At 42.7% G+C, this 14538-nt stretch overlaps 1 protein-coding gene across 1 annotated transcript in view; it reads right to left on the bottom strand.

Moving 5' to 3' along the window:
* The window catches only part of LOC134531812 (ATP-binding cassette sub-family C member 4-like), an 89898-nt gene that overhangs the window by 13049 nt on the left and 62311 nt on the right, over nucleotides 1-14538 (bottom strand). The window contains exons 21-23 of the mRNA XM_063367761.1: nucleotides 2550-2677; nucleotides 1250-1495; nucleotides 159-319 (exon numbers count right to left, since the gene is read on the bottom strand). Of these exons, the coding sequence (XP_063223831.1) occupies nucleotides 159-319; nucleotides 1250-1495; nucleotides 2550-2677 (535 nt within the window). The remainder of the gene's footprint in view (nucleotides 1-158; nucleotides 320-1249; nucleotides 1496-2549; nucleotides 2678-14538) is intronic.

The raw sequence follows: 14538 nt of genomic DNA, 5'->3' as shown, positions 1-14538 counted from the left end.
TACTACTTTTGTTATTATCTTCGTACAACTTTAAAGTAAACTTTGTATGAAAAAAAAAGGCAACTTACACTTATAGCTTTGTATGGTAGCTTTGTATGGGTCTTCCAAGATTAACATTCAAAGTGACGAGTATGTAAATGAGCACTCAAGGTACTCACTGGGGGTCCACATTGGCCGTTGCCTCGTCCATGATCAGGATCTTGTTGTTCCTGAGGATCGCTCGTGCCAGGCAGATAAGCTGCCTCTGCCCCGTGCTGAAGTTGCTGCCCCCGGCTGTCACGAAAAAGTCCAGGGACTCCACGCTCTCCTTGAGCTCCACCTGCCCGCACACACGACACCAAGATGCTAGGAAACCTCTCTTCACGTGCATACCTGACCACCATGCTAGGAAGCTTCTCTTCACGTGCACACCTGACCAAGATGCTAGGATACCTCTCTTCACTCACATAACTGACCCAGATGCTAGGAAACCCTCCACTCACATACTTGACTCAGATTTTGCTATCCATTAAAAATAAGGTCTGATAATTACAAATGAAGTATTAGCTCTAGAGTAGATATCTTTTGCTTTGTCGACTACTTCAGCCACACTTACACAGTAAAACCCACACCAGAAATTATTTTGCATAATAATGTTTAAAAAATGTAGTACTTGACCTAATAAATACACACATTTTACCCAATTAATATTATTAATAAGTTTTCCTTGTTAATATAAGTCTTAATATCTTAAGTGCATTGTGAAATTTCTTAAGGGGTCTGCTTAGTCAGAGGCCTATTTGTGTTAGTGAGGTGACATGATAAGTACAATGCTCACTGGTGATTCCAGCACTATATTCTCTAAGCACAAGACTCTGAACTATTGCGCGGTCTTCTCGTCGTACATAGGGCAACTATGAAATTTGAGAGGCAAACATAACAAGAGATGGCGGAAAAATGAAGACAAAAGTGTGATGCAAATCCTTGGATTGATTTCAAGAACATGTACCAGGTGTTTCATGCCTAAAAATGAGCCATTTTTTCTCTCATGAAAATTCAGTTTACATCAAAATCCAGAAAAACTGAACTACTCACCTGCCCCTCAGCGTATTATTAAATGCTTTTCATTCATACAACACTACGATATCTTGAGTAGTTTAAAAATTGTGTGGTTTCTTCCGAAGCTCTGCCTAAGTGGGTGGGGCCTTTAACAGGGTTTTACTGTACATGAATTCCTAAGCAAACACGCTGAAAAGCAAACACTCCTCACCTCCTCCAGCACGCTCCACAACTTGTCGTCATCGACGGTCTGGAAGGGGTCCAAGTTGCTCCGGAGCGAGGCCGAGAAGAGCACCGGCTCCTGGGGGATGATGGAGATGCGGCTCCGCAGGTCGTGCAGCCCGACGTCCTGGGTGTCCAGGCCGTCGATCCTGACGGAGCCCTCCAGCTTGGCGAGGCGGAACAGGGCCGAGATGAGGGAGGACTTGCCGGCTCCCGTCCGACCCACTATGCCCACCTGCGGGGCGTACAACCCGTAAGTCTGCAACTCTCCACGCTCGGTGCATGAATCAGTGACAGCATCTGGCAACCCGCGGGCCACATCCGGCCCACGACGTTTCCCACGGCCTGCTTCAACAATTGCAATCATTCAACAAAGAAATATTAATGTAGCCAATAATATTTCTTTTGTCAAATGCTTGGCTTGCCATATAGTATATGTATTTAATGTTTACTATAAAAATAATATGACAAATTTGTTGTAAGATATTAAGTATTAATTCTAATGTGTCTGTCTGGCCCTAGGATTAGTTCTAAATATGATATTGGGCCCCTGAAAAGTGTTCAGTTGGCCATCTTGGGTATAACCATTGTCCTCTGTAATCATATTTATGCATGCAATAAAACAATCACAAAGAAAATTTAATTAAGTTTATGCCAAATAGTAGGCTCTGTTAAAAAACTAACACATTTTTATTAATGAGTTAATCCATATATTTAATAATTTAAAATGTACACAGAAACAAAACAGAAACATTAAAAAAAATGTAGGATTTAATTTTATGTTACATTTTTTTAAAAAGGTTTGCCTTAAAATTAAATTTGATTACCTTGGATTATTGGATATTGTTGAGGGTAAATATTATTTATAGCATACACAAAACAGTGTTACCAAATTGTATTTTACTAAAATAATTGTGTTATACATGCTGCCAACACCCATCAGCTATAAGCAAGAAATTTTTGTATGAAATAGATACACAATATTTCTAACATGCATCCAGTTTCTCTGTTTCCGCAATAGATACCTAAATACCACTCTGTAATACTGCAACAGGAGGTATAAATCAGTAACAAATACAGAAAATCTGCAATACCTGGCAGCACTGAATGATGTAGTGCTAGTGATTGAATTTATGAATTTCCCTTCCTGAAATATTTTTCCTCAAATTTAAAATCCTTAGGCTACTAAAGATTTCATGATAATTGATGATTTGATTAACCCATCCCTAGATCATAGAAATCTTTCAGATGTAATTTTGGTACAACACAGAGCCTACCACCCTACTTACCTTCTCAGCTGGTTCAAGGCTGAAGTTCAGATCCTTGAGAACAGGTGGATCAGTGTCCGAGTACCTGAGCGAGGCATGATCGAACTGAATAGCACCCTTGTACGGCCAGCTCGACGGTGGCTTTTTACCTAAAAGAAAATATGCATGATAGTTTAGAAGAGTAATATTCAACGACACATTGACTGTAAATAAATAGGGTCAAGATATTATGGTTTAAGTTTTAAGACAGTTTCATTTTTAAAACAAGAGATTTTGGTGTCCTTTTGATTCTTATATATTATCATTAATTTAAAAAACTCAAATATTGTTTAGTACATATGTACTTATTCCACCAAAGTAGTCTCAGTTTGACTGACTTATAATTCACTTATACAACAAATACATTAGTAATAAAATAATAATATATAGAACAGAACCACTCAGAAAAATAAAAATAAATCAGTAAATAATTGTGTGATTGAAAAATGTGCTAACATCATTAATGTAACACAATAAGAGATTCAAGATCAAAACAATGAAGTATTATTTTTTTTCCAATCCATTTAGTTCATACATTTTTAAACAAAATTAAGTAATGGTAATAAATTACATTCAATTCATTTACTATAGTAAAAGATAAAATTTGAATTTGAATAAAGTTTTGTCACACTGCTGATTCATTTCATGTTTTTAATTAAGGTAAGTGCACCGGTACTCGTCACTGCTCCAATGGTCGTCACTAGCAACTTCAAATGTAAATAATAGAGAAGTAGCTCAATATATCGCCAACTTAAATATTGACAAAAATTTGGTCGACGTTCTAGCTGAAATTACCACAATAGTTTTCGGAACAAACACTATTTTCAATCAAAAAAAGTCCGTGCATCAAAAGTTCGTAGAGCAGTGAAGATAAATAGGGGAATTCCTATACTAAAACACTAAGGACGTTAGTGCACATTTTTACTTCTAATTCTGTAATTTTTCATGTTTATTCGTGATGTTTTGTGCTGAATGTATTAGTTAAATGTTCTTGAAGAGGTGAAAGTGTTTATTTAAAAAAATTCGTTTTCTTTGTATGATTTAGTTAGGGTGACGAAAACTGGATCAATAAAAACCTTGTATTGCTAGTGTTCGTCATACCTGACGAGCACTGGTACATTTAATATTTTATTTAAAGTTGTGCTAAGTTACACCCTAAAGTTCTTAAATAATATTGGTTCTTTGTTGTTAATAGACAAAGTACGTTATTATGATCAGATCCAGTAGTCGTCACCTATGACGACTTCCGACCGATGCATGTGTATGACGACTTCTGGGTCGGAAATTACTTTACTTTATTGATTGCAAAAATTGTGTAGGCATTGTTGTTTACATTAATTTAGGGGTCATTCGATATATATTTTGACATTAATAAGTAAACTAAACATTGTAATGTGTCTCGTTCTTTAATTACAGGGCAAAATGCCAAAACGGAAAATACTGTTGTATGAAGAGTCAGCCATGGAAGCTGCTCTTAAAGATGTAGCGAATGGTATGAGTATAAAATGAGCAGCGGAAAAAAATAGTGTGCCAAGGAACACATTGTCCGATAAACACAAAGGCAAATCGCCCTTGGGTAGGAAGATGGGCGGGCCCTGATTCATTTTTATATTTTACTTGTGATACCGCATAACATGCTATGTTATGTTGCAGCAACGAATTGAGTCGTATTGCGTACGCGTACAGTATGACGTCACGTAAATAATAATAAATAGAATATAAACAATTAACAATATTTGATAATTAAACAGTTTTTGTTAACCAAGAAACAATTAAATCTCATTAGAGCGGCTTTATTATATCTCTTTTAAGATAAGAACAAAAAAAACGTGAAAATACGCGATAGTGAAAAACAAAAACATACATATTTCTAATTTGTAAAAAAATACTTTGTTACGTTTCTGTTCCAATCTCAAACTTTGTCTACACATAATACCTTTAATAAACAGTAAAAAAACTTAGACGAGGAATTTCCAAATTATACTTTATTAATAAACAAACATCGTTCTTTGTATCGTAAATTCATTGAATATGCGCGCGCATGCGTAAAATATACGAGAAATGTGAGTAACAAAATGCAGCCGTGTGTAACGTTTCGTTACTCGTTACTAGACGGCACACCCGTTACTCAGTAACGAATACATTCGGTTTGCTACAGCTCTATGTGCTGTCCCTCTTTGTTCCGTGAGTGCTGTAAGTAAATTCAAAATTTAATGAGGATTATTCATTATATTACTGAACAATCTTTATGAAATGCCATTTTGATGTTTAAAATATAGTACCAAATAAAATTTGAAGCCCAAATAGTACAATACTATCATTCTGGATCCATGAATTAAAACTAATGCAGCCGAAATCGCACATGACGACTACTGGCACAAACATGTGACGAACACTGGCAAACACGAAAATTTGCATGACGACTACTGGCTCGAAATCACACTTTTTTCAAAATTATAAATCTACAAAAATAATTTGTGTTTATCGAAGAGTGTTGGATAGCATTGTAGAGTAAAGTTTGAGGTTAAAAACAAACATGTAGGGGCAGTAATACACCCACAAGGTTATGTACACAATTTTTTTTTTTATAAAACTCTTCTTAGCATGACGACTACTGGTACATCTACCTTACATTTTGTTGTTAAATGGTCTATTAACTTGAGTTTCAGTGTTATATGGTCATTAACGTGCTTTGCAGTGTTACTTCAATTTTAGCACAATTCACCACAAAATCTTGTCCCCTATAAAAAATACACTGTGCAGTATGTGTAGTTTTTAGATTTCTACAAAATTTTACTCAAAATATTTTGCAGTTTTGTGCTCACGTGCCAGCAGGAAGTACAACCCCCCCCCCCCCCCCCCCCACCACAGACCCAAACACTATCAACACCATTAGTCAGCAATTTCTCTCACCTGTATTGGGATATAAAGAAATGCTCATCAGTAGGGGCTGGAAAAGAGAGTATAATTTTTCCAGAATCAGCATATATGATCAGGGAAAAGATTATATAGTTTACTGCTGAAGCGCCCGCCGCGCTTCTGTGACGTCATCTCCGTGCTGCAGCCTTCCTTTCCTTCTCCCCTCTTAACCCCTCTCCGCCTCAAGGTGCCAATTTCCCCTTCCCTTTCTTTCCCCCTAGCCTCTCCTCAATTGTAGCGACTGCAACGCCATCTAGCGAATAGTATAAATGAGCGCGTATAACTTTTAATTGTCTATTTCGTGGGTCTCTCTTGGTGGAAGCAGGTCGTCTCTGGCCCGGTCGAGGGGCAGCTCGTCTAGGTAAAATTCTTCAGGAGACGGAGTTAGTGTGTGCACACGATGGCCGTGCGAGTAACGTAAATATTAAATATGCTTGCCAGCCTTGATTTTCATGTAGCCATCCCTTTTGACTTTGACCTTCACTTAATTTATTTTCTGTGTAATATTTTCTTTTGTTTCTTCTTTCTGCCGGAAGCATTTGCTTACTCCCTCCTGCATGTGGTTTTGATTTTAGTTGCTGCGCGACTTGCATTGTCGGCAGTGGACTCTTAACTTATTTCAACGGCATCCAGACCACGCTTTGATTGCTTTTGGTTTAGAAGTAAGCACGTTAAGTGCCCGATGCCGCCCTTGTATTTTTTTTTTCATAAGAGCTTTCAGCTCCGTATGACGTAATTTTACGCATCGTTTTGCCTCGATTTTGCCCTCTTTCTTTTCCTCCCAGCTGTACCCCCGACCGGAGCCATTTGGTTAAGGCATACCCCCCGTGATCTAGCATATTTTGTTTGAGCACTTCTCTGTATTACGCTTACCTAGCCTTGGCAGTGAATGTCATCATGACGAGACCCACTGAAAATTGTAGCCGTAACAAACCATGTAACCGATCCCTCGCTTCTCTCTTGGGCTTGCATTTCTGTCCGCGGGACTACGCTCTCTATGAGTAATAGATATTTAATATGTTTCTTTCGAGGAGTGCACAATTAACGTTATATTAGGTGTTGGTTTATTTTGTAGTACATAATTCCTTGCCCCTACACGTGTTTGGACCGCTCGTATAGTCTGTATGTATATTGAGTCAGTTCCTAAAGTTGTTAACAGCAACGTACGTCTTGTGAATCACGTGTGTAATGACATAATGTTCACTATGATTTTGGTCTTCGCTCGCCTCCGGGCCGTAACGTAATGCGTACGCACGTATACTTGATATTGGTTTCTCTCCTCTCTTATAGTGTGTGGTAACTGAGTCATAATTTCGCACAGAAATTGAGAAAATGTCTATCCCCATTGTCAGAGGCGACTGTTTTATACTGCATGATCCAGGGCATGCCTAGGAAATTCAACTTGTAACGGAGAGAGAGAAAGAATATTAACTTGTTGCTTGTTGCTTGTTGTTTCGTACGACTGTAAGAGATACGCAGTAGTAGTTTGTTTGTTGAATCAGAGTACATTGGGCACAAGGTTCACCCTAGTTTTTTCCATAAGTAAGGACTCAGTAAAGACATAAGGAGTGAAAATCATTGTGAAGGGAATAAACTTCATTAAATGTATGCTTATTTGTATTTGCTACGCACATGCCTCTAGCTGGCATCGAATCCGTTGACAGTGTATGTATATGTGTTAAGTTTGCGAAATTATAACGTTGTTGAGTGCGACTCATGTTCTTTATTTGTATTTATGATTTATCACTTTCTGCTTAACTGTCTTTTCTAGCAAAGACCCCACACACGATTTTCTTGTGCCCCCATACACTTCGCTTGCATGAGTAGGATAATCAGTAGGAGTGTTTGGTGGCGCATGGATGCACCCTGGTGGTATGCTTAACTGGATACCCCCACGCTGCAAAACTGCGCTACTCTGCTGTTTAGGCAGATTATAGTGATAAATCCGTTTGTATTGTTTGTTTCGGTGCACCATGGCCGTCTCCGTGAGCTGGGTTTACCAGTTGCACAAGACCGATTTGGCGCTGCATCTCGAGGAAAATGGTCTGCCCTTGGCGGACACCGATACCGTCGCCGAGATGAGGGCGCGTTTGGTTGACTACCTGCGTAAATCCGCAGGAGCCGCATCTGAAGTCACGACCAGGCAGCCCCCAGCTGATGTGAGTCCTTCCTCGTCCTCATTTAACGTAAAACTTTTTTTTGCCGCCCTTAAAACCATCCCGTTCCTGGGTGGAAGTGATCCCAGGCAGATCTTAGATTTTGTGATTAAGGCTGAGAGCCTGCATAAATTAAATTTAGTTCCACTTGAGGCTTTTCTGAAAGCACTCTTAAGTAAAGTTACGGACATCCATGTACCTCTGTTAAATGAGGCCATTGCTCAGGGTACGAGCTTTGATAAGTTTAAAAAATCACTGGTATGTTCAGTGTGTCCGCCTAGGGTTCTAGATGCCTGTAAGAGGGAGCTAGTGTGGCGCTTCCAAAACCCAGATGAAACCATTATGGAATATGTCACGTCGGTTACCGCGTACGCGGGAGCCTTAGAGCTGGGTACCCCGGAAGAGGAGTTTGTCCAACTTATTTTGGGTAATTTGGCCCCCGTGGTGTGGCAGAACTGCTCGATGCTCGCTCCTCCCACCTCGCTCGCAAGCCTACGGACTTGGGCGGGCGAAGTGGAAAGTCGCCTTGTTTCTCTTGCTAAGTATCAAGCTGAGTTCCCGGCAAAGCGCCCCAGCTCGGTGAAAAATGACTCTCGTTTTGACGGACGTATTTTTACGTCGCAGTCCGCCCCCCCCGTTCTCACTCCCCGTAGCCCGAAACTCCGTGACGTGGCAGACACCTCCACGCCTCGTGTGTTTGACAGCCTGCCTCGCGGCGAGCGTTCTGCCCATTTCACGCCTGGGCCCGAGGCGCGGGCCGCAGCTCGCGCGGCCATGAGTTTACCGCCTGAGGTAACCGCGCCCGTGGGCTCGCGGTCCGCGACCTTGACCCAGTCACGGCAGCTAGTGACCTTGGACACCCGCCGCGGAGCCGGCAGGTGTGCCAATTGTAGCGCCTTTGGACACGTCACGTATGAGTGTACTGTTCCGCGGGTGGAAATAAATCAACGTAGATGTTTTCGGTGTAAGGCAGTGGGACATTATAGGAGCGACTGCACGGGAACTGAGAGACAGCCTCGTGCGGAAAACTAATCTGGACGGGACGGAAAAGAGGTCGTATCCGTCGGCTACTCAAAAAATCCTCTGAACCCACTCATTTACATTTCCTCCCAATTAAAATTCAGAAACATTTATTTCCAGCCTTAGTCGATACCGGTGCTACCCGGTCTGTTATTAGTGAAAAATGTTTCATCACATTAGTGCAGTTGTACCCTCAACTTTCACAACGAGTTGTATCGGATGATTCCGTAAGGAATATCGTTGTCGCTAACGGGCAAGGCATACGCACATGTAAATCTATTATAATTCATTTTAAAATCCATGGATTTTCCTGGAGTTGGCCGTTTGTCGTTGTCCCCGGGATTTTGCCGAATCTAATCCTTGGCTTAGATTTTTTGGGCAAATCACGCTGTCGACTCAGTCCCGCCAACCATGAATTGCAATTTGATTTCGCTCCTGCTGTAAAAATTCGTTTACGTCATGAGGTCCGCGAACCCATAGTTATGAGTTGCAATGATTCCGATAACGCGATGCGCGATCAAGCCATCGCCGCTCTCGTGCGGGAGTTTCCTGACGTGATAACACGTAAGATCGGCAGATGTGACATCTTGCCTTTTCGTTTTCATGTTACCGACGAAGTGCCCGTTTTTGCCAAATATTTGAAGGTTTCTCCCCCTAAGCTGCAGGCCATGCGCGCCATTATCGACAGATTACTCGCTGCCGGCGTCGTTACCCCTTCGACATCCGAGTTTTGCACCCCTACTTTTTTGGTTGCTAAGAAGGGGGGCTCTGAGTGGCGCCTTGTGCATAACTTTAAAACTCTCAACAAGAAGGTAATTCATCCAGTTTGGCCAATACCGACGGTAGAGAGCGCCTTACAACACTTGGGTAAAGCCAAAATATTTTCCATCATCGACCTCAACGACAGTTACCATCAATGCTTGCTTGATCCCGCCTGTAGAAAATACACTGCCTTTTCAACCCCTTTTGGCCACTACGAATTCAACAGAATTCCGATGGGTGTAAGTTTCGGGAGCGAAGCCATGAGCCGTGTTCTGGACCATGTGCTAAGCGACCTTAAATACAAATTTGTTTTTAACTATATCGACGACATAATTGTATATAGTAATTCACTTTCAGAACATCTTGATCACCTTAAGCAAGTCTTGGCACGTCTGAGAAACGCGCATCTTACTGTTAATCCACATAAAATTTCCTTGGCACAAGACTCAGTAAAATTTTTAGGCTATGTAATTTCAGAAGGGAAACTTCACATGGATCCGGATAAGGTCGCCCCCGTGGCTACTTTTCCGCGTCCAAAGACTTTGAAGGGAATTCAAAAATTCCTCGGCATGCTGGGGTATTATGCGCGTTTTATCCCAGATTTTGCCACGATTTGCGCGCCGTTGAATCGGTTGCGAAAGAAAAACGCTGCTTTTGTTTGGGGTGAGGAACAGGAAACGGCCTTTCAATCTCTAAGAAAATGTTTGTGTTCCGCCCCCGTGTTAATTCTCCCCGACTTCAATAAACGTTTTGCCCTGCAGGTTGATGCTTCCTCAGTAGCCCTTGGAGCCGTCCTCGGACACATGGAGAACGGAAAATTGAGACCAATTGCTTTCGCAAGTCGAACCCTCTCAGAGTCAGAGCGCCGCTTGGGCACCTATGAGAAGGAGGCCCTTGCGTGCCTTTTCGGACTCGAAAAATTCGAGTGTTACTTGGATTGTAGAGAGTTCGACCTGTATACAGACAACCAGGCCTTAAGTTGGCTGTGCAATCATCCCTCGCAGCTCGGGAAGCTTGGGCGTTGGATACTGCGGTTGTCAAAATTCCGATTTGTAATCCATCACCTAAGAGGTGCGGAGAACGTTGTGGCCGACAGTTTATCTAGAATGTTCAACCCGGATGATTTTGAAATTGATAACCCTTCCCCCCCGGATGCGGTTGAGTTTATTTCGGTGTGCAAAATCTTCCCCGAATCCTTCATAAACCTGAAAGCCTGCCAGCAGGATGATCCTGCATGTATTCGAATCCGGAACGATTTGCAATGTGGAATGGCCTTACCCTTTGCCGAGAAGGATGGGTTGTTAGTGTATGCTGGCCCGTCAGGACGAGCTCAGAAAGTTGTCGTCCCTGAAAAACTTAAGGGTATGATTATCACATATTTCCATGCCTCACTTGTGGGTGGGCACATGGGAATAGATAAAACGTATCGTAAAATTGCCCAACATTTTTTCTGGCCAGAAATGCGTCAAGACGTGCGCGATTTTGTACGCGCCTGTATTGACTGTCAGCTATCAAAGCCCCCACACAATGCTAAAGTAGGGCTTTACTGTGCCGACGCTCCCGTCGCCCCTTGGCAGGTTCTGCATATTGATATTTTCGGACCGCTGACGCGATCAAAAAAAGGCAACGTATGCTTATTAGTAATTCTAGATATTTTTACTAAATTTGTTGTTTTAACCCCCCTTAAAAACATGAAGGCGTCGTCCATAGTAAAAGTTCTTAAGGAACAGGTGTTTAAAATCTTAGGCCCGCCGTGTATTGTAGTATCAGACAACGCTAAATACTTTCAGTCGAACTTATACAAAAATTTCTTGTTTGAATTTTCTGTAAAGCCGGTGTACAGTTCACCGTATTTTCCACAGGGAAATATGAGTGAGAGAACCAACAAGGTTCTCAAGGGAATTTTCACTTCGTTCTACCGCGCCGACCAGACTCTCTGGGACGCCGATCTTGAACTTTTAAATATTGGTTTGAACGCAGCTCATCACAGTTCTACAGGGCATCCCCCCTCCGTGCCTTTCCTGGGGAGGGAACTTACCTTACCCTTGCTCAACCAGTGGGGGTTGCCACCTGTCGACTCTAGTTTGTCAAGTGTAGAGTTAGATCGTGTCTTGGAAGACGTTACTAAGAATTTAGCTAAGGCTAGGGAAAACGTGGCACGAAATTATGATGCAAAAAGGGCAGCCCATTCATTCGCTGTTGGTGACGTTGTGCTCTGCCGCTCTTACGTTTTGCCCTCATTAGCGGCTAGCCTAAACGTCAAACTTTTGCCGCCCTATGACGGGCCGTTTTTGATTACTAAGTTTTTAGCAGCTAACACTGTTCAGTTACAGCTAATGAGCAATAAACGTAAGTGGCGTAAGGCACACGTAACACAGCTAAAGCGTTTCATTCAGTGATTTAATGCAACGTTTTGGCGGCTAGTGGAAACCTTAAGATACTTAAGTTTTTTTTTTTTTTTTTTTTTTGGTGTGTGTATTACTACTTTAGGTATGTTTTCTAATTAGATTGTAGAATTGTTAGTAACAGGATACAGTGTTCAGTCGCAGTTCAGTTGATGATTACAGTTTCCTTCAAGCGCGCGCGCCTCCTTTCTACCCCTCCCTTGGGCTGTGCGCGGACAATTCTACGAGAAGCCTGCTACGTCTCTGCTTTGCCGCTGCCCCTCCGCCCCCTACGCCGCCAGCCCTTGACTGCTGCGGGGTGAGGAGACTGTTGGACGGCGTGGAGATCTGGTGACAGACTCTCCGCTGTTCGGACGCCACCGCCGCCGCGGTTCAGCTCTAGAGGTATTCTCGGCCCGCCAGAAGACGTCTGCGGGAAGGATGCTGCAGAGTTCCGATGTCCGCCACTTAGCGCTGAGTGGCTGAGACGAGGAAAAGCGCCGAGCGCTGCCTGAACCCCTTGCAACCTTGTACCGCCAGAATAGGTCACCTGATACGGCGCTTATCGTTTCTCTCTTTCACTTCAGAAAAAATGGAGGGGGACCTGTCAGCGACACGTCGGACGCGAGTCGCCTGTATTCTACTTGTGCAGCACCAAGGAGATCGCGGTCCCCTGTTGGAGCTGCCACCCGTCGCACCGCTGAAACGAACACGTTGCTGCCCCCTCCAGCGGCACGATCCGGCTAGTTTCAAGTCATTTCTACATCGTCTGAATCAAGGCGTTCGCAAGATACAAGAAGTTGGCTCATGTCACAAACACTGAACTTCAACACGACTTTAAGCTCGGGCTCACAGGGCAGAAGACTTCGTAAGGGGTGGGGGTTGAAGCGCCCGCCGCGCTTCTGTGACGTCATCTCCGTGCTGCAGCCTTCCTTTCCTTCTCCCCTCTTAACCCCTCTCCGCCTCAAGGTGCCAATTTCCCCTTCCCTTTCTTTCCCCCTAGCCTCTCCTCAATTGTAGCGACTGCAACGCCATCTAGCGAATAGTATAAATGAGCGCGTATAACTTTTAATTGTCTATTTCGTGGGTCTCTCTTGGTGGAAGCAGGTCGTCTCTGGCCCGGTCGAGGGGCAGCTCGTCTAGGTAAAATTCTTCAGGAGACGGAGTTAGTGTGTGCACACGATGGCCGTGCGAGTAACGTAAATATTAAATATGCTTGCCAGCCTTGATTTTCATGTAGCCATCCCTTTTGACTTTGACCTTCACTTAATTTATTTTCTGTGTAATATTTTCTTTTGTTTCTTCTTTCTGCTGGAAGCATTTGCTTACTCCCTCCTGCATGTGGTTTTGATTTTAGTTGCTGCGCGACTTGCATTGTCGGCAGTGGACTCTTAACTTATTTCAACGGCATCCAGACCACGCTTTGATTGCTTTTGGTTTAGAAGTAAGCACGTTAAGTGCCCGATGCCGCCCTTGTATTTTTTTTTTCATAAGAGCTTTCAGCTCCGTATGACGTAATTTTACGCATCGTTTTGCCTCGATTTTGCCCTCTTTCTTTTCCTCCCAGCTGTACCCCCGACCGGAGCCATTTGGTTAAGGCATACCCCCCGTGATCTAGCATATTTTGTTTGAGCACTTCTCTGTATTACGCTTACCTAGCCTTGGCAGTGAATGTCATCATGACGAGACCCACTGAAAATTGTAGCCGTAACAAACCATGTAACCGATCCCTCGCTTCTCTCTTGGGCTTGCATTTCTGTCCGCGGGACTACGCTCTCTATGAGTAATAGATATTTAATATGTTTCTTTCGAGGAGTGCACAATTAACGTTATATTAGGTGTTGGTTTATTTTGTAGTACATAATTCCTTGCCCCTACACGTGTTTGGACCGCTCGTATAGTCTGTATGTATATTGAGTCAGTTCCTAAAGTTGTTAACAGCAACGTACGTCTTGTGAATCACGTGTGTAATGACATAATGTTCACTATGATTTTGGTCTTCGCTCGCCTCCGGGCCGTAACGTAATGCGTACGCACGTATACTTGATATTGGTTTCTCTCCTCTCTTATAGTGTGTGGTAACTGAGTCATAATTTCGCACAGAAATTGAGAAAATGTCTATCCCCATTGTCAGAGGCGACTGTTTTATACTGCATGATCCAGGGCATGCCTAGGAAATTCAACTTGTAACGGAGAGAGAGAAAGAATATTAACTTGTTGCTTGTTGCTTGTTGTTTCGTACGACTGTAAGAGATACGCAGTAGTAGTTTGTTTGTTGAATCAGAGTACATTGGGCACAAGGTTCACCCTAGTTTTTTCCATAAGTAAGGACTCAGTAAAGACATAAGGAGTGAAAATCATTGTGAAGGGAATAAACTTCATTAAATGTATGCTAATTTGTATTTGCTACGCACATGCCTCTAGCTGGCATCGAATCCGTTGACAGTGTATGTATATGTGTTAAGTTTGCGAAATTATAACGTTGTTGAGTGCGACTCATGTTCTTTATTTGTATTTATGATTTATCACTTTCTGCTTAACTGTCTTTTCTAGCAAAGACCCCACACACGATTTTCTTGTGCCCCCATACACTTCGCTTGCATGAGTAGGATAATCAGTAGGAGTGTTTGGTGGCGCATGGATGCACCCTGGTGGTATGCTTAACTGGATACCCCCACGCTGCACTGCGATAGAACCAAAATTACCCTAAAAGCATGTCACTGTGTCATA

The sequence above is a fragment of the Bacillus rossius genome, chromosome 5, assembly GCF_032445375.1.
Source record: "Bacillus rossius redtenbacheri isolate Brsri chromosome 5, Brsri_v3, whole genome shotgun sequence".
Taxonomy (NCBI): domain Eukaryota; kingdom Metazoa; phylum Arthropoda; class Insecta; order Phasmatodea; family Bacillidae; genus Bacillus; species Bacillus rossius.
Note: the sequence above shows the minus strand (reverse complement) of the source record. Positions and strands in the feature narration are given on the sequence as shown.